The 20,600-nt window shown below is 44.3% G+C and overlaps 1 protein-coding gene and 1 pseudogene across 2 annotated transcripts; one reads left to right on the top strand and one right to left on the bottom strand.

Annotated features, from left to right (window-relative positions):
* Nucleotides 1-460: 460 nt before the first annotated feature.
* On the bottom strand, nucleotides 461-1,518 carry LOC147979994 (uncharacterized; annotated as a pseudogene).
* A 9,982-nt stretch (nucleotides 1,519-11,500) lies between these two features.
* LOC125544277 (transcription factor GTE4) lies at nucleotides 11,501-20,332 on the top strand. 2 transcript variants are annotated; one of them, XM_048707895.2, is made up of 6 exons: nucleotides 11,501-12,270; nucleotides 12,362-12,504; nucleotides 12,911-13,026; nucleotides 13,458-13,538; nucleotides 15,479-18,495; nucleotides 19,961-20,332. In XM_048707895.2, the coding sequence occupies exons 5-6, from the start codon at nucleotides 17,878-17,880 to the stop codon at nucleotides 19,988-19,990; spliced, it is 648 nt and encodes a 215-aa protein (XP_048563852.1). In that variant the 5' UTR covers nucleotides 11,501-12,270; nucleotides 12,362-12,504; nucleotides 12,911-13,026; nucleotides 13,458-13,538; nucleotides 15,479-17,877; the 3' UTR covers nucleotides 19,991-20,332. The 2 variants fall into 2 exon arrangements, with proteins under 2 accessions (XP_048563852.1, XP_087403436.1); XM_087547310.1 differs by having other exon boundaries at nucleotides 13,458-18,495.
* The last annotated feature ends 268 nt before the right edge of the window (nucleotides 20,333-20,600 follow it).

Here is a 20,600-nt window from a genome sequence, read left to right on the forward strand (position 1 = left end):
GCTGTATAGAACTGAAAAGCAAAAACAACAGCAGGTCAAAAAAACAGAGAAACACATATGAACTAAGCAGAAAATCTCAGAGAGCAGACCGACTGAAAGGGCAAAAGATAGTACCAGCCTTTATAGGACCGTAGGCACGCCCCGACTTAATCTCATCTAGATATTCATCAAGTTTCATGTTAAAGACCCTAACAACAATGTCAGCCCTGTCACGTGGCTTTTGTCCAGGTTCTAACAGTAAGGCCTCAGCGATCTCAAGCCACTTTGGATTACATGTAAAAGTAGTAAAAATATCAGGGGCACCATGCACTCGACAGATTGCAAGACCATCTTGGAAGTTCTCCTGAAAGTAATGTTTCCCACCAGTATGACTCGACGGGAAAATAGTTTTTTTCCAAATAGACCAGCCATTGACATAACCCTGGCCAACTGCATCTGTAACACCCTGCATATGCTCAGATCAAAAATCATCCTGGTGCCTAAGTATGTAGCAAAGTCGCTGCTCATCAATGCAAGCGTGACAGTCAACAACAATTTGTGAAGACAAAGACCCATAACATAAGTAAGGATTTGGCTGTTCCGGGCGATAATGACACGCATAACAGTAATAGTCCTGCATAGTAACTCTACCCCTGGTCTTTTCCCCGGCCCGCAGTCCTTTATATGGAACATCAATTTGGAAACCTCTCTCACCATACGGGAACAACAGTGGATACTGCAATGGCATATAGGCTGGATGCAAATAATTAATTTGCTGCAGCCCTTCAACCCTATCATGTATCATGATATCTCGAGAAGATGCGTCTAAAGTAAAATCACCAACAACCAGGGCCGCCAGCTCATTAGCTGTGGGCAGGTTATACTGTGGACCATCACCTTCACCAGGCGCAATGATCCTAATAGCTATACGCTCAACTGGATGCTCCTCTAACCTCTCTTTAGCCATCCTAAACTTCTTAACCAAAGAATTGTTCTGGTCAAGCATATCCTTTAAACCCTCCACAATAGAACGATCTAACTGTCCTGAGGAAGTACCATCTACATTGACTGCATTCATCCTATGATCCACTTCATTAGCAGTGTCATAAATATACATCTCAGCGAATTAGGCGACTCATCTTTCAATGGCAAAAGAGAACCAATACGGTGATGGACCTGACCACAAATCTTGTAAAGGTTAGGAACCCCCGTACCCTCTAACGAACGATCAATGGTCGCCCCCATAGATGTAAATGCAAACATGCAATTGTATTGTCGTATCTTAGTCAGGAATTGCTTGGAAACACGATCACCATCATAAGATAACAAGCGATTCAACAAAGCGGGTGGTTCCTTGAAGGGTTTAACAACGACTTTTCCACCTTTGCAACAAAGATTATAAATGATTTTACGTTGCACCCATGAAGAAGACGACTTGACCCTCTCCTCAAACCAAAAAGAGGCCTTACAATGCGGGCATTGATACTCGGGAGGACCATGGTAGGACCTGTCCTTATAGGACGCTACAGAAAATGCAATACTCAGAGGCCAGCCATCATAAGAAAAGGAGAAAGCACAGTTATCAGGAACCTAACACCCAGTACCTTTGAGATTGTCAACAACCTCGGCAGGAAACCCGGTCCAATCAGCTGGCAACTCATCTGGTAACCCATCTATAAACCCAAGATCTACAGACGTGTTTGTTGTGAGAAACAACACCCGAAACATAACAACCAAACAAAATAAATATGCACCCAGGAACATGCAGACCAGCACCTGTAACACCGTGGCGATGAAGGGTCCTAAGTAACTTACGCCTTTTTCGGTTTCTAGCCGACATGGCAGGAGTGAGAATAGGGAACCAGCCATCCCCTGGGAAACCGACAGAGCCAACACAAGTGAACACGTGCATACCAAACAAAACATAAACAAACAACCACACAAGACAACATACTCTTTCTCTTACGAACACCCAGAGCACCAACAGCAGGAGCATGTAACACACGGCGACGACGAGCCATCACCAACAATGAGCAAACATGAATGCAAGTACTGCATGTTGAGATAAAACAACAGCAAAGGCAGAAGATGTAAACACAGACAAATGCCAAAGAGGAGCAACCTAGACAGGATGATTAATCAAAGAACCCTCAATTAATGACAAAGTTGAATTGTTTATTACAGAGATCCCTAATAGAACACTATAATAATTCTGACACAGACTACCCACACTCTCCTAACCAGCCCCTCTAACTCACGAACCGAACCAACCAACTGCGAATACAACAGCTGGAGCTGAACACTCGCATTTACACCAGCGGTGTTCCTCTGTCCACCTGAATGCACCAAAGGTCAGGTAGACCGAGCAAGCGCGCCTGCAAGCACCACAGCCGACTGCGCAACACCTTTATATGCTAGCATGCTCTCATAATTGTAATCCGCAATAACAAAGCCATAAACGCCCTGTAAAAACCGGACCGCCTGATAAGCAGCCTGATCGTATAAAGAGGAGTAGCCGTCAAACGAACTGCCCCAGAAAAAATGTGTTTGGCACCGTACTACATCTTCCCTAACAAGAACATCGATCTCAACCCCTCCAAGTAGAGAACCATCAGATGCCACCTCTCGAACATATGAATGGAACGGCAGTCGACAGTAGCTCGCAACAGCCTCAAACAGAGGCACACACGAAGAACGCAGGATAAACATGCCTGTAGTAATGACACATTAAGGAAAACCGAGAAAATACCGACGCACACCATACAAAGGGACAAACGCATGAGCATATATACTGAAGGAAATGAAAATTAATCTCATAACCAACAACAGGAAATCAATCTGGTTATAGCTTACTGTGCGAAGCAACCAACAACACCACCATGTTACAGGGCCTATCAACACGGCCGGCTCGAAGAAATAACCTCTAGACCGAAACAACCTGCAAAACAGAGAGTAGAAGACAGGCAAACCATCAACGAAGGCAACACCCAAATGAAAGAGGCAACATAACAAACATATATGAAAGTGAACCTAAAAAACACTTGGAAACACAATCCACCGAACCCATACCAAACACTCTTCCCAATCAGTGAGACGAGCCATACAACCTTCAATAGGCCGAACACAAACGACAATGACATAAAAGCAAGGCAGGACCAAGCCATACCAACCCCAAATCAATGATATGAGCTATACAATCCTGAACAGGGCTAAACAGAAACAACAGTGAACTAAACAATCCTCAGCAAGGCTCAACATAAACAACAATGAATTCAAACAAGGCAGGACCAAGTCATATTAACCCAGCCAGACCACACTGCCCAACACAAGATCATGAAGATGCCATGCTTCTCCATTTTTTCAGAAGGCCATTGGACGAATCCACACAGCAGGTTGATCCACATGGGACACATTCCAGCAGACAAACCCAAAAGGCACATGCCAGCATGAACCTATGCCTAAACAAACCCAAAAGGCACATGCCAACATACATCCATGGCTTCCTGAACATAACCCCACATACAAAACAACAAACTCTTTAGTGATCTAGCTAGACCTCGCCAAATCCATGGACATGAAACAAACAAAAATCCCCTATAGAGGAACTAACCAAGGGGCCCAGCAAAGCTAAATATAAGTAAGTCTAAAGCAGATCTTCCCCCAACCCCCTAATAAGTAAAAGGGCAGGTACCTGACAAAATTCGAAAGGAAACAAAAGTTGGTAGAAAACCACCAACAAACAAATCCTATGAACCCAGACAAAGCCAAGCACCTAATGGAGTGGTAAAACAAACATCCATTCACCAGGAACCTATCCAGAGTAGCAAGATCCAAAAAAGCAGTAAAAGACACACACCTGTCACCTATCACCAGGCAAACAAGACAAAAGCAAGAACAACTAAAATCCACTCAGAGACAAAGAGCACACTGCACACGAACATCACACGAACACACCCGACCGACAGGCGTGCCACAACGAGCCAACCAGCACACGCACACATGTGCACAAGAGTCAAACAAGATGCAAAAAAAGGCCTATCAACAAAGAGAAAGGGAAAGTGCAATGGACCTGCAGATCCTTGGAGCAAGACGCGAAGACCAGCACGCAAACGAGGACGAGCAGGTTCGCTGACCAAGTAGGAGCAACTGCAAAGAACATTGCAGCCGTCAGAAACATCAAAAGCCCATCTCGGCTGAAGAAGACCACATGGCTCGGGACAAAAGCAAAATTTACCCGAAGGTCGAAGAACGGTGCAGCGGATCCAGGCCCAGCGAAGAGAACAGAGGATCTGCAACCAACACACACCCTAGATCCAAAACTGGTCATACACGATAGATCGAGCGGAGAAAAGAGGAGAGAACCGAGAGGAGAACCACCTTAGCCGGCGTCACCGCAGCGCGCCGCCATCGGAGCCCGTCGGCGACCAACCCCGCAGATCGAAGAACGGTGCAGCGGACCCAGGCCCAACGAAGAGGAGAATAGCGGATCTGCAACCAACACACACCCTAGATCCAAAACCGGTCATACATGATAGATCGAGCGGAGAAAAGAGGAGAGAACCGAGAGGAGAACCACCTTAACCGGCGCAGCGCGCCGCCATCGAAGCCCGTCGGCAACCAACCCTAGCGACGAGTCGCAGACCAGAGCATAGGAGCACGGAGAGGAGTGAGCACCGAGTCGAAACGAAACGAAAGGAGGACAGGAGGAGAAGAGGCAGGCGACGACGCATGATAAAGGAGACGACCCACCCACCACGTCCCACGCCGCCGAACAGTGCCGAACCGCTCGAACAAATCACAAACGGCCAACTTGACCGGCGGGGCACACCCGTACCTGTCGACAAACGACGGCTGAGCACATCGACGAGCCCCCCCCCCCCCCCCCCCCGCGGCTCCCTCCCCCCGACGCGTGAAGCGCCCGCACCCACCCACACCCAAACATGCACCCAAAGAGAGGAAAGCCACCCACGTTAGCGCTTCTGGTCCCACCTGTAAACGGGAGAGGCGAACTGGAGGAGCACCACTCTGCGGCTCCCTTCCCCCGACGCGTGAAGCACCCGCACCCACCCACACCGAAACATGCACCCAATGAGAGGACAGGCACACTTCTGGCCCCACCTGTAAACGAGAGGGACGAACGGGAGGAGCACCACACCGAATCATAACTGGAGCCAACGAACGGACAGGATCACGACGCGTCAGCTTGGACCCACAGATCGGACGGTCAGCATTCAGATCGATCTGGGAAGCCCCCTATTCCGGCACAAATCAAGAATTGAGATTACCTCCATATCTCAAAACAATCATCAAACATCAAACATTTCTTAGTATTCAACACACTCATACGAAAGTTTTATTATTAATCTTGCATACCAAGCATATTAGGATTTTAAGCAAATTACCATGCTATTAAGACTCCCAAAATAATCTAAGTGAATCATGAGAGATCAATAGTTTCTATAAAACAAATCCACCACCATGCTCTAAAATATATAAGTGAAGTACTAGAGCAAAACTATAAAGCTCAAAAGATATAAGTGAAGCACATAGAGTATTCTATCAAATTCCAAATCATGTATGGCTCTCTCAAAAGGTGTGTACAACAAGGAGGATTGTGGTAAACTAATAAGCAAAGACTCAAATCATAAAAGACGCTCCAAGCAAAACACATATCATGTGGTGAATAAAAATATAGCTCCAAGTAAAGTTACCGATAGAAGTAGACGAAAGAGGGGATGCCTTCCGGGGCATCCCCAAGCTTTGGCTTTTAGGTGTCCTTAGATTATCTTGGGGGCGCCATGGGCATCCCCAAGCTTAGGCTCTTGCCACTTCTTGTTCCATAATCCATCAAATCTTTACCCAAAACTTGAAAACTTCACAACACAAAACTTAAAGTAGAAAATCTCGTGAGCTCCGTTAGCGAAAGAAAACAAAAGACCACTTCAAGGTACTGTAATGAACTCATTTTTTATTTATATTGGTGTTATAAATACTGTATTCCAACTTCTATATGGATTATAAACTATTTTATTATCCATAGATTCATCAAAATAAGCAAACAACACACGAAAAACAGAATCTGTCAAAAACAGAACAGTCTGTAGTAATCTGTAGCTAGCACAAGATCTGGAACCTCAAAAATTCTAAAATAAATTGCTGGACGTGAGGAATTTATCTATTAATCATATGCAAAAATAATTAACTAAATAACACTTTCCAAATAAAAATGACAGCAGTTATCGTGAGCGCTAAAGTTTCTGTTTTTACAGCAAGTTCAACAAGACTTTCCCCAAGTCTTCCCAATGGTTCTACTTGGCACAAACACTAATTAAACACAAAAAACACAACCAAAACAGAGTCTAAATAATTTATTTATTACTAAACAGGATCAAAAAGCAAGGAATAAAAATAAAATTGGGTTGCCTCCCAACAAGCGCTATCGTTTAACGCCCCTAGCTAGGCATAACAAGCAAGAATAGATCTAGGTATTGCCATCTTTGGTAGGCAATCCATAAGTGGCTCTCATGATAGATTCATATGGTAATTTTATTTTCTTTCTAGGAAAGTGTTCCGTGCCCTTTTTTAATGGAAATTGAAATCTAATATTCCCTTCCTTCATATCAATAATTGCACCAACCGTTCTAAGGAAAGGTCTACCAAGAATAATAGGGCAAGAAGGATTGCAATCTATATCAAGAACGATAAAATCTACGGGCACATAATTCCTATTAGCAACAATAAGAACATCATTAATTCTTCCCATAGGTTTCTTAATAGTGGAATCCGCAAGATGCAAGTTTAGAGAGCAATTATCAAAATCATGGAAATCTAGCAAATCACACAAAGTTTTGGGAATAGTAGAGACACTAGCACCCAAATCACACAAAGCATAAAACTCATAATTTTTATTTTTAATTTTAATAGTAGGTTCCCACTCATCATAAAGTTTTTAGGGATAGAAACTTCCAATTCAAGTTTTTCTTCATAAGATTGCATCAAGGCATCAACGATATGTTTAGTGAACGCTTTATTTTGACTATAAGCGTGAGGAGACTTTAGCACGGATTGCAACAAGGAAATACAATCAATCAAGGAGCAATTTTCATAGTTAAATTCCTTGAAATCCATAATAGTGGGTTTAGCAACATCTAGGGTTTTAATTTCTTCAATCCCACTTTTATCAAATTTAGCATCAAGATCAACAAATTCCGAATCCTTAGAACGCCTTCTAGGTAAAGATGGATCATATTCAGTCCCATCATTATCAAGATTCATATTGCAAAACAAAGATTTAATAGGGGACACATCAATAACTTTTAGATCTTCATCATTATTTTCATAGGAACTAGAAGAACACGCTTTTATAAAGGCATCTTTCTTAGCATGCATCCTAGCGGTTCTTTCTTTGCACTCGTCAATGGAAATTCTCATGGCTTTGAGAGACTCATTGATATCATGCTTAGGTGGAATAGATCTAAGTTTCAAAGAATCAACATCAAGAGCAATTCTATCAATGTTCCTAGCCAAATCATCAATCTTAAGCAATTTTTCTTCAATCATAGCATTAGAATTCTTTTGCGAAGAAATAAATTCTTTAATATTAGATTCAAAATCAGAGGGCATCTTATTATAATTTCCATAAGAATTGGTGTAGGAATTACCATAATTATTATCGGGATTACTAGGATAAGGCCTAGGATTGAAATTTCCTCTATACGCGTTGTTACCAAAATTGTTCCTACCAACAAAATTCACATCCATAGATTCATTATTATTCTCAATCAAAGTAGACAAGGGCACATAATTAGGATTAGAAGAAACACTCTTATTAGCAAATAATTTCATAAGTTCATCCATCTTTCCACTCAAAACATTAATTTCTTCTATCGCATGCACCTTTTTTGTAGTAGATCTTTCAGTATGCCATTGAGAATAATTAACCATAATATTATCTAGGAGTTTAGTAGCTTCTCATAAAGTGATTTCCATAAAAGTGCCTCCCGCGGCCGAATCTAAAAGATTTCTAGAAGCAAAATTCAATCCGGCATAAATTTTTTGTATAATCATCCACAAATTTAAACCATGAGTAGGGCAATTACGTATCATTAATGTCATTCTCTCCCAAGCTTGTGCAACATGTTCATGATCAAGTTGTTTAAAATTGATAATATCGTTTCTAAGAGAGATGATCTTAGCGGGGGGAAAATACTTAGAGATAAAAGCATCTTTGCACTTGTTCCATGAATCAATACTATTTTTAGGCAAAGATGAAAACCAAAATTTAGCACGATCTCTAAGCAAAAAAGGAAATAGCTTCAATTTAACAATATCATTATCGACATCCTTTTTCTTTTGCATGTCAGACAAATCAACGAAGCTATTAAGATGGATAGCGGCATCTTCACTAGGAAGGCCGGAGAACGGATCTTTCATGACATGAGGGGCGATGACGGGCTCCGTCTAGAGGCGGATGGAGCGGCCCTGGACGCGGCATGCGCGGTCATCGGCCATGGCAGAGCTGAAGCTTGAGGCGCAAAAACCAAGCCCCCTACCCGGCATGTCAAATGTCGAGGGATTGATTCTGAGCTACGGGAAATCCACCAAAACCCTAGTTCGAGCTCTAGGGGCCTGGCTTTGCGTCTACGACGGGCTCTTGGCTCGCGGTGCCCGTTGGTGGGCCGCCTCATGAGTTGGGCCGAGCAACCCCTCCGGGGCCGTAGGCATGTGGTTCGTGCTACCCTAGTTCCCACTGGGCCGATACAGGCCCCCTACAGTCTCGCTGCTGTTGTTGAGGTGTGCACCATAGAAATACTGTCCACTGTATAAATGTAATATATGGCGCACCACCTTTTTTTCCGATCAAAGCTGTGGGATGGAGGTTTTTGTTGTTTTCTGTGGCATGCATTAGTGATAATGTTAGATTGGCATGGAAAAGTTACTCCAAAGAATTTATGAGCTATATAGAGATACTTTGTTTTTTCCAGACATACACAGGATGATTGTTCAAGATCCATCTAAAGCTGTGGGAATTGAGAAGTAGACATATTCACCGTGTACTGTGAGATATGAAATACCTAATTGTTTTGGATCTTGTTAGCATAATCCTTGTGTCCTGTAGCATAGTAGTATAGGGCTGGTCTGGTAGTTTTCCTTAGCTACCAAGATAAGCTTGATGCCTGACAACTAGTAGCAGCAACCAACTTTGTTTTGTCTGGAGAGGGAATTGATGCTGAGAGTTGATGAGACTTTCATTTTCATTGAAGTATGATGATTTCACATTTTTAACCATAGTCGTTGGGACCTGAAGCCACTACCTTTGGTACTCATTAGAGTGCTCCCAAATATACTTGGATTAGAATGAAATTGTTATCTAACTTAAGAATAAAGAGCTTTATTGCTGGGTCATTGACCCGTATTAACCAGCTTTGCAACTACATCCCGAAGAACACCAAGTATCTAACCATCTCATCAACCCACAATTTTAGCTGACCATGAATCTGTCACAACTTCCAATGATTGTACATTGTGAACGAAGGGAGCTTTTGACATAATGTTTCACTTCAAAATACTAATATTGCTGAGTATAGTCTATTAGATTTTGAACTGAGAGCTTATGGATGTCTTCCTTGTTACTGACTTGTGTTTTGAGTAGTTATGACCACCACTACTAATATTGTTTTGATTTGGCGTTTTGAGCTTGAAAAACTGCTTTTTTTTGTATGCTCTGATGGAAAGGAAATCTACCACAAGTACTAGTTTGTAGTCATATTGTTCTCGGGGAGTTGCTGCATGTCTGCTACTCGCATTTACAACTGCTGTTAGAATGCTTTGAAGCATTAATCATAGTAATTTTTGCACTTGAGATTGTGAATCTTATGCCTAGATTTCTTTATTTTCCTTATTTTGTGAAGTGTTTTCCTGATAATTGACACTTTTGACATGATCATATCTTTCCTTCTAGTTGTAATGTTTTCCTGGACATCACACCTACAACTATTGCTAGGGTGTTTTGAAGGAGTATAAATGCAGACACTTTTGACATGATCATATCTTTGCTTCTAGTTGTAATATTTTGTTTTACCTTGTATCATGATGTTGCCCTTTTTGGTTGCAGGAGGCAGAAGCGCTGGATAATCAAAATCGATGAGGTGCTGCATGATTTTACCATCATCAATTGTTTCTCGGTTCCCGAATGCTGCTGACTAAAACATGGCTTCCCACTTCTGCGAATGAGTATCAACATGGTTTCTAAGTGGCTGTAACATCGCTAGCCTAGATATCCCTACTCTGGATTTGTATGAATACCCGTATCAGTGTGGTTGTAATTTTGGGGTTTGAATTGATGGTGGGTTATTCCGTCTGTTGGTATGTTGGAATTAGACTTGAGACTTGTGATGATACTGAAGAACTGCAAGGATGTGTGGAAGTCATGTTGTTGGATTGTTCATTAAGTATATGATTTCATGGGTGGATTTTCTTCCATCAATTGCACTGCTCAAAAGATTGGTGACAATGCAATCGAAGTATATGGATTTGGAGGGAAAATGTAACATGGACCACTGGACCGTAATTTCACAAAGTCTTTGTTCTAGTGATCTTTGTCTTATTTCACTTCCTGAATTTAGTACTCCCTCCGTAAAGAAAGATTTAAACACTTATATTTCTTTACAGAGGGAGTACCCGCGAAGAGGATCACAGACAGCAGCCAAAGCAGGAAGAGCATAAGCTCTTTTGTTTTCACCGTGAGGGAGAAGGAGGGGGAGGAGGAAAGGTCTCTAAATTTTGTTTTTCACCTTTTCTTTCTGTTTTGATTCGGGTGCTCCAGAGGTGATTCGTGTGTGAAGTTCTTTGGGTGATCGATCTGTTCTTCCGTGCTCGACCAACTATTCGGGTGGCTCCACTGAGTATTTTCTTCTTATTTGGATGGAGCAGAGCTCTCCGTGCGCACGCCCTTTGGAGAGCTCTTTTCTTGGTGAGGTTCTTCCGCACTTTGATCGATTTTGTGTTCTTGTGTTCTGCATGTGCTTGCTCCCGTAGTCCTACTGTCTTTGCTTCTACAGTTGGAGATCTTTGGTAACGTGGTTCGTATGAAGAAAGAAGATCAAATATTGGCGTCCACTATCTTGCAAAGAGTGCATTGTGAGGCATGTATAGTATGGCTAGCCGCTGGCCGACATCGACATTTCATATAATTTCCATTAGCAAATGTAAGCTATTCTAAAACAAAATATAAACAATGTCATGTTATTTGGCTCAACTCGTTAGTCATCGAGTTCCGCTCAATTCGAGCCGAGTCGCGAGCTATTTGGTTAGCTTTGACTTTCGATTTTTAATTCCAGCATGTAAGAATAGGGAAACCATTTCTATCTGTAATTTGACATTAATTATTCATCAAATCTTTTGCTCACCGTTGACTCGGCTTTTCATGGCCGAGATATCCGAACGAAATCCCTCACATCATTCTAATCTTCTGTTTTTAATGCAACCATGTTCGTCTAGCCCCGCCAATTCCTCTCATCTGTTTCTCCTTAAACTAATCATCAGTCATGTTCATCTCTCTTTAAATTTCAACCCACCTCATCGCGATGCTTGCCGTCCATGTCACATGAGTTCTCGCCAACAACGCAACTCAGGTTCAGTCCATTGCATCCCGTGGTTGCAATCTAACTCACCACCATACCGTCCAGATTTGATCCCTTCAATCCTCCTCGACACGGCTATGGTGCCAACGATTGTGCCTCCTTAATGTTCTCCAGTGATCCACCACCAATACTACATGCTACGTTCATCATTGCTACCGCAATGCTATCATCGACATAGTTTGTGAAATACTTTCGCTTTGAGTCAAATTTGTTAATTTTGCGTCCAGAGAGGACGAGAGAGGAGAGCAGACCATTCACCCCACCACCAGGCCACCACCGGTCCATGTCCATCCCTGGCCGCTCCGCTCCCGCCGTGATCCAGCAACGGTCGTTGCCGATGCACCACTCCCGGCTCCTCTCTCATCTCTTCTTCCCCCACCCCACGCCCCATTCTCTTGCTCGAGCTCCTCGCCGATTTTACCGATCGTTGGCCTCTGATCTAGGGTTCGCTGCTGCCGGTCGCCATTCACCTGTGTGCCTCAGGAGGAAACGGCTCCCTGGACCTTATCCTTCTTCACATTCTACCTCTACAGATCAGGAACGCCTCGATGGCCGTCTCTTCCGTTTCTCCTTTCTCTCCCTCCTTGCAATACACCGGCCATGATTCAGGGATGGAGAAGGGAGGGGGGTAGAGCCACCATATCAAGAGGTACCTGCCGTCGGGCTGGACCATGTTTTGCTTCCTGTTGTCTTCTCTCTTTTGGGATATCTCATCTTTGTTTTGTTTTTGTTTGTTACAGGTAGAGTGAAGGAGCCACGCTTGAGAACTTGGCGTGAGTTACTTTGGTCCAGCGGCTACCAATGTTCCTTTTTTACTTCAGAGTTCTAAAATCATGTTGCCTTTCAAGAATAAGAGGGAGAAAGGTCCAAACAATCTTTCAAGGTATTTACTCTTGTCGTTTCTCTCTGTAGCTGGAAATTGCTCTTTTGGGATCTTTTCTATGCCTACCTATTATCAAGCCAGTAGAGTGGGGTGGGTTAGATGTGATTATTTTCAGGGGATTGAAATTGAAGGCATCAGTTGGACAATAAATATGCATCACTTGATATCATTGTTTTTTTTTGAAACAAACTTGATATCATTGTGATTTTGCACCTCACCATCTTTTTGAAATAAAGTTTAATTTAATCAAGTTCAACTCTATCATCCACAACTAACGACATGTTCCATATTTAGTTGTCTGCTTAAATCTGATTTTTTTCTGGTCGGTGCAAAAATAGTATGATATCCCTACTGATATGTATGAATATACAGACGAAACACGTATTTACATGTTTAGTTTTTCCAGATTTGTCACACTCGATGGAAACTGGAAGCATCACTCTCCTTGGCTGAAATCACAGTGGTCAAATTATAGATCACAAGCTGTAGACGAATTGTTTCTTCTGATTTCCCAATCTTCAGGTTATGGGTCATTTCCCCTTTGCAAGAATTAATTTGTGTGCCTCCATTTTTGTTCATTCCAAGGTCAAGGGGAAAGAAAAATTTCGAAGGCAGTGATGTTTTCATTACAAATCTGAATATCAGTTGATTAAATTTGAAGTTAGCATTTTCTTTACATGTCCATCTCTTAAGATTCTTGTGTTTGGATACAATAACACCTCAAGTAGCTTATATATATATGCATATACGCCATGTTACATACTCCATTTAGTGGCTAATATAAAACTTCTTATACTACAGAGCTTCTAGAGAGAAGAAAGATAAATGCAGTGATATTCTTATACTGTAGAACTTCTAGAGTGAACAAAGATAAATGGAGTGATATTCTTATACTACAAAACCTCTTATGTACTCCATTTTGGTTATGCTGGCCTCACTTAATTGCTTTGCAGATTGAACTGACCAATCCGTGTGATTGAGGAATCCTTGTGGAGAAAAAGAATTCAAGGAACCCCGCAGCTCCGAATACAGAGGTGAGAAATCGAATCAATCGAGCAGCGCTCTGGTGATCTATTCATCTACATGTTCTGATCTGCATGTATTCCCTGTTTTTCCTCTGCTGGTTCAGCTTTGTTAAACTTATAGCAGATATAAAATACCTGTATATATATGCTTAGAACAAGGAAAATACCGAAAAAGGCTTTCGCCCCGCTTTATATATAAAGCATAGACCAACAGTGTCCAGTACCACCGCACACACCCACCACAAACGCACACACACACCCAAGGCAGGATACATAGGCGCTGAGCGCAGCAACACACTCCCTAGCACTACACGAGCCGCCGGGAGCTTCATCCATGGACACCGCGAAGAAGTGAAGCCGCATATGACGAACCGTGGGCTCCAAGGCGGCGCCTTCAGGAAGGATACGGCACCGGAGCGCCGCCACCGCCCGATCCGAGGATCAGAGTTTCCCCTGGAGCAACACGATGGGCAGTGATAGCCGCGATGACGCCTTCAAGAAGGGGGCGATCTTCGCCGTCGCCAGTCCGTCCGAAGATAGAGAGGTTTTCACCCCGGCCAACACACACCGCCACCGAACACCACATCTCGGCTACCACGCCGCCCACACGGCCGTGGCAGCCGGGCAGCACCGAGGCACGAGCTCTGCCCATGAGCACCGCGCCACCACCACCAGGGCCGCCGCCCCAGAATCCAAGACCTTGACACCAAGTCCTCCGAGCCCCACCGATACCCCAACCGCAGAGACGGGCGGAAAGGCTCCGCCTTTCGCACCCCTGGCCGGTCCCAGCGCCGAGACCCAATAGGCCGGCGACAAGCCTCCATCGATCTGTCCTGCGACACCGCGCGCGAGACGAGCGCAGTCCTGCCGCCGGGCGCGAGACGGGCCAGTCCTGTTGCCGGGCGCGAGACGAGCGCAGTCCTGCTGCCGGGCGCGAGACGGGTCGGTCCTGCTGCCGGGTGCGAAACCAGCTCAGTCCTACGGCACCGGGTGCGAGACGGTCGATGGACAGCAGCCGGGAGAAGGCCAGCCCACCGGCGAGAGAAGCGAACGGACGCCGAGGAGAGGAGTCGAAGGCCTATACAGGCAGCCTACAGACGAGCCGACACCAGAACAATCTGGCCGCCGCCGCAATCAACCTGCCACCACCACGGCAGCCGCCGGGCACGCACCCGCGCCGCCACCGCCACTACGCCGCCACCCCGACCAGCCGAGGGGGCCTCGGTCAGGGCCGCCACCCGCAGCCCTAGCCGTTGCGGCCCACGCCGCCAAGAGGCCAGATCCGGAAGAGCCGCCGCGGCCGCCGTCTCCAACCTCCGGCCCGCACCACCACCACCAACTGCCGCGGTGCCACCACCACCTGCCGTGGCCACGGCAGAGGTGGCCACCGGCAGCCCGCACCGCCCGCAGCCCGTGCCGCCATGAGCCAGATCTGGCCGCGCTGGAGTCGCCGCCGTCTCGGGTACACGCGCCACCCGCCTAGCCGCCCGCCGCGGGGGGAGGCAGGGCGCCGCCCCAGCCCGCCGCGCCGCCATGGAGCCCGGCTGCAGCTCCACGACCCGGCCCGGGACGCCGGCCCGCGCCAGCACCGCCCGAGCGGGGAGACAAAGGGGCCCCGCCGCCGCCGGCAACAGCAGGGCTTCGCCCGGCTGCGCCCCTGGGCGGCGGCAAGGGAGGAGGATGGGGGAGGAGGGAGCGGCGGCGAGGGTTGGGGTTGGCCTCCGGGCCGCCTCGCGGGAGACAACGCGGAGGGTTGGGGTTCAACCTGTCCGTGAGGTTTTCTCCGAACAAGCAAAATTAGCACTCTCTATCTTGAGTTGTCAGTTTGATTTACATACACATGTCACTAGACTATGCATCATCAAGCAGAATGTTTATGTGTGTTGCCAGTAACAAATTGTATCAAATCTTGTGTTAAAACAATACTATCAAATTAACTTTCCAACCAGGATTTCAAGAAAAAATATTGTGCTGGAGCAAGAAAGGGAACATGGTAAGGAGTGTGCCTACAAGAGTTTCTCTGTTCTGTTCTTAGGGCATGTACAATGGTTGATAAGATAGTCTTATCTTAATTTTTGCATGTAATTTAGAGATGACAAAAAAATATGTATACAATGGGTCGTCTCTTAGCCTTATCTTCAATAACTAGACATTCCTAAAAACGTGGTGACACATATTATGCTAAGAGATCATCTCTTGTCTTATCTTAAATAAGAGAAGACAAGCCTTTTCTTAAGAGTTCTTTCTCCTCCACCTCATCATTTATCCTATGTGGCACTCCTAAGATAGCACCATTGTACATGCCCTTATTGGTTGCCATATGCAGCTTGCGGGTCTCAACTTAATAAATACATCAACCGCGTACCGAAGGAAAAACTCATTACATGAATTCTGAGTAGGTATTTTCAGTCTTTCGCAATGTAGTTTGTTTATTTTTCTCTGCACCATGATGTGCTGATAAAATTTGGATAATCAATCCAATTTCCAGTGATGATGCCCTAGCTGATCATGCTTCTTTACCACAATCATTTTCCTGACAGTAGTTGTGCATGCAGTACATGTTTTCAGTTGAGCGAACCCTCTTTTAGTTAGAGATCAAAATTCAAGCCTGACATGGCATATGAATGCTCCCAGTTTAGCAAAAGCCGTGATCTTTCCAACTTTGAGAGTTGAAGGAAATCTCCGGATAAAAAATTGAAGAATTCATATAGCACAGTACAGGGTGAGCATCCACATGACAGTTCTAAAGTTGTTTTTACCATATGGAAGTTCATAAGTTATGATAAGAATAAAAATGCAAAGTTTCAAAAACTTATGTTTCCAGCATGATGGCTCCCCTGTTTCTATGGTAATCTTTTTCAAATATTCTGATCATGGTCCTCTAAGCATTCCTGGTTTGTCACTTGAGCCTGAACCGTGGGTCGCAGATCCAACGAACATTGATGAAATCCATAGAAAAAAGCTTAGCTAACTCTTCATAACAAATGGACTGAGTTAGTGCGCGCACTCACCGGCCGGTGCTTCTCAGTTTTTTTAACATGCTATAGCAGCTATACAATATCAGATTTATGGAAACATATTTCAGAATTGGTAATTAGTGTGTTCTATTCTCCTTTCCTTGGATATTTCTTATTCTGTTTTAGAATTATTATTTTTCGTCCGCACTTTCAAGTATTTATGCGCCTGGGGTCTTTCATTCTACAGCTGAACAATTATATCTCAAAATAGCTTGCGCTGCGCCCCCTATATTTGATCCTTCTGCCCTCTTTTAAATTCAACCTCTAATTGACGTCTTCTTTCGTTGTTGTTGTATATACGTGCACCAAATTATACAAAATGAAATATTGTGGAACAGGCATATTCAAAACTGTTTTTTGAAGTTAAATATCTAATGTGAGAAGCCTAGATATAAGAAATATAGGTGTAAGGCGATTGTTTTGAGGTGTCAATGCAACTTACAGTACATGGATCTGGTTAGAACTTTGATACTTCTTGCTTTGATATGCTGCTACGGTAGCTCAATACCGATGAAACAGAAGGATTGGTCATGTCACCAAATGGGTACCACACACATATAGATTGTTGCTTGCTCTCACGATCCATGTCATCCTCGATCCATGTTGGTATGCATCCTCTCCCTTTCCTTTCCTCTCTACTAAGTTGTCTCTCCTTTTCCTTTAATTATTCATGTGATCTTTTTTGCTCTGAGAAGCCCTTCATGATGCACAGAAGGATTCAGTTTCTGAATTCTTATCAACAGGTTTCAGTTGTCTATTGCAAAAATGTTCTATGTATATTATGTGAGTTAAAGGGTCAACCAAATGATCATATATGTATTTATATAGAATCATATCTATCTATTGGCAGCCATGTCTTATGCATACATCTTTGCTGATTAAAAAAAATATGCACAAAGACCTACGTGAAATAGCTCGATAAACAAAAAATACTGCTCGACCGATTTCTTCCTCTTATTCACTGTTCCATTTTATAACACAAAGCGCTCACATGGGCTGACACGCCGCGCCTCTGCCTGCTAGTCAGGATTAATTGTTGCTATCTAGAGTATTTATTGAAAGATGTGTGATCAGAGAAAATTAGCTCTAATCCTAGCGTAATTATGGGGAGCACACTTGAAAGCATCGATGGTAAAGGATGTTTAGTTTGAAAACCCCAAGAGATGGGTGGTAATTTGAGGAAGTAAATCTGACGCTCCACTGACTTGATCCAAGGGCCATGCACCGGTGTCATTCCTAGCGGTCTCCTATAAAAGGGGTACGGCATCCGGATCTGACCCAAATTGACTCCCCCCCCCCCCCCCCCCCCCAAAATCATCTCGGCCGGCCCTATGGCGTCCCAAAGCAGCCCGGCCGGAGCGCCGCCCGGTTTCCCTAAACCTACGAACTACCTTCCCGCCGTCGATCTTCCCCGTGCCCTCGGACGCTGCCGCATGCTGCTGGACAGGCTGCTGCAACATGAGGACGGGTGGGTGTTCGCCAAGCCGGTGGATACATACGAACTCGGACTCCGCGACTACTACTCCATCATCGCCGAACCCATGGATCTCGGCACTGTCAGCCGCCGCCTTGAATTGCGTCGCTACCCGAACCTGCTCTGCTTTGCCAAGGATGTCCGGCGTACCTTCAGCAACGCCATGACCTACAACAACAAGGGAGACGATGTGTATGAGAGTGCTGCTAAGCTCTCTCGCATCTTCGAGTCAGGGTGGGCCTCCATTTTGGCGGCGCTCCCGTCGCCGCTGCCGGTCGCCGTGCGCAGGGCAAGGCTCAAGGATGAGTTGCCGCGGCTGCCGGTGGACTTGCAGGACAAAGCGGCCATCATTATGAAAGACATAGGCGGGTGGATCCAGGAGGTGGATGGGAGGGTTGAGGTGGATTTGGACAAGGCCGACGAGGCGACTCTTGACAAGCTCGAGTGGCTGCTCGCTCTCGCCGCCATGAGGAAGGTAATTATTTTGTCCATTTGAAGTCCTTATGTTTCTGATTTGGGCAGCATAATTTTGCGATGCTTGGTAGCAATCTTGTCCAAAGCGGCCATATTTATTGCAATGCTGTTTAGCGATCTTGTCCAAACGTGCTCGTGTAGGCCGTGTTAAAGATGGAAACCTATTTTTGATGATATAATAAGAAGTCCAGGGCGTCAGGTTGTACCAACGTGAAGAAAATCCCATTTTTGGGACAGAAAGGTGCATATTTTCGTCATATTGGAATTGGTAGTGATATTGGCACAATGCCTTTCTGGGAGGGTGAATTGCATTGTTGATACAAGAAGTTTTGTCCAAGAAGTTTAGTTTCATACATCAAGTAGTATCAAATTTTACACTTGGGTACATGATGCTGCATAAATGGTACTCCCTCTGTAAAGGGAGTACAAAATCCTTGTGTCATGCATCTATGTTTTGGATCTTGTTAGTGTGTCCTGTAGCATAGTAGTATAAGCTTGCTGCCTGACAATTAGTAGGTTGTTTTGTCTGGAGAGGGAATTGAATGCTGAGAGATGATGAGAATTTCATTATCATTGAAGTATGATGATTTCAAGTTTTCAACCATAGTCACTGGGACCTGAAGCCACTACCTCTGGTACACATCAGAGAGCTCCCAAATATACTTGGATTAGAATAAAATTGTTATCTGACTTGAGAATAAAGAGCTTCATTGCTAGGTCATTGACCTGGATTAACCGGCTTTGCAACCACATCCCGAAGAACACTAAGTCTCTAATAATCTCATCAACTTCCAATGGTTGTACATTTTGAACGGAGGGAGCTTTTGACATAATGTTTCACTTCAAAATACTAATATTGTTGATTATAGTCTGTTACATTTTAAACTGAGATTTTGTGGATGTATACCTTGTTACTCACTTGTGTTTTGAGTAGTCATGATCACTACTCTAGTTGATTTGGCATTTTGAGGCTTGAAGATCTGCTTCTTTTTTTTACGCACTGATGGAAAGGAATCTACCACTAATACTACTCCATCCGATCCAAAGTAAGTGTCGCGGTTTTAGTTCAAAACTAAAACCTGAACTAAAACCACGACACTTATTTTGGATCGGGGGAGTAGTTTGTAGTCATATTATTCATGGGGAGTTGCTCCATGTCTGCTACTCGCATTTACAACTGCTGTTGATGCTTTGAAGCATCAATCATAGTAATTTTGTATTCCTTGAGATTGTGAATCTTATGCCAAGATTTCTTTGTTCTCCTTCTTTTGTGAAGTGTTTTCCTGATAGTTGACACTTTTGACATGACCATATCTTTCCTTCTAGTTGTAATGTTTTCCTGGACATCACACCTACAACTATTGCTAGGATGTTTTGAAAGAGTATAAATGCTGACACTTTTTGACATGATCATATCTAATATTTTGTTTTGCCTTGGATCACGATGTTGCCATTTTTGGTTGCAGGAGGCAGGAGCGCTGGATAATCAAATTTGATGTGGCGCTGCATGATTTTACCAGCGTCAATTGTTTCTCGGTTCCAGAACGCTGTTGACTTAAACATGGCTTCCCTCTTTTGCGAATGAGTATCAGCATGATTTCTAAGTGGCTGTAACATCGCTAGCCTAGATATCCCTACTCTGGATTTGAATGAATACCCCAGTGTCAGTGTGGTTGTAATTTGGGGGTTTGTAGCTGGTCGGTTATTCTGTCTGTTGTTATATTGGAATTAGACTTTGAACCTGTGATGATACTGAAGAACTGCAAGGATGTGTGGAAGTCATGTTGTTCGATTGTTCATTAAATATATGATTTTGTGGGCGGATTTTCTGCCATGAATTACACTGCTCAAAAGATTTGTGGCAATGCAATCGAAGTATATCCTCGGTTTCGTGTTCTTCCGCACTTGAATCTGTTTCGTGTTCTTGCGTTCCGAGTATGTCCTCGGCTAACCTCTGGAAGGTGAAGGTACCCTCGAAGCTGAAAGTATTCTGATGGAGGTTGGCACAACACTCTTTACCTGCGGGAGATGTTGTAGCTCACAGGCATATAGCGGAGAGCAGCAGATGCAAAATTTATGGTGCAATGGAGTCCTGGAGACACTCCC

Source organism: Triticum urartu, chromosome 3A, assembly GCF_056163025.1.
Source record: "Triticum urartu cultivar PI428250 chromosome 3A, HENAU_Tu73, whole genome shotgun sequence".
Lineage (NCBI taxonomy): Eukaryota > Viridiplantae > Streptophyta > Magnoliopsida > Poales > Poaceae > Triticum > Triticum urartu.

What these genes read in the sequence shown, in the direction of transcription:
- LOC125544277 (XM_087547310.1), top strand. Translation starts at nt 17,878, where the DNA reads ATGGCGTCCCAAAGCAGCCCGGCCGGAGCGCCGCCCGGTTTCCCTAAA. An exon ending in CTCTCGCCGCCATGAGGAAG is followed by an intron (nt 18,496 to 19,960) that starts GTAATTATTTTG and finishes TTTTGGTTGCAG; the next exon opens with GAGGCAGGAGCGCTGGATAA.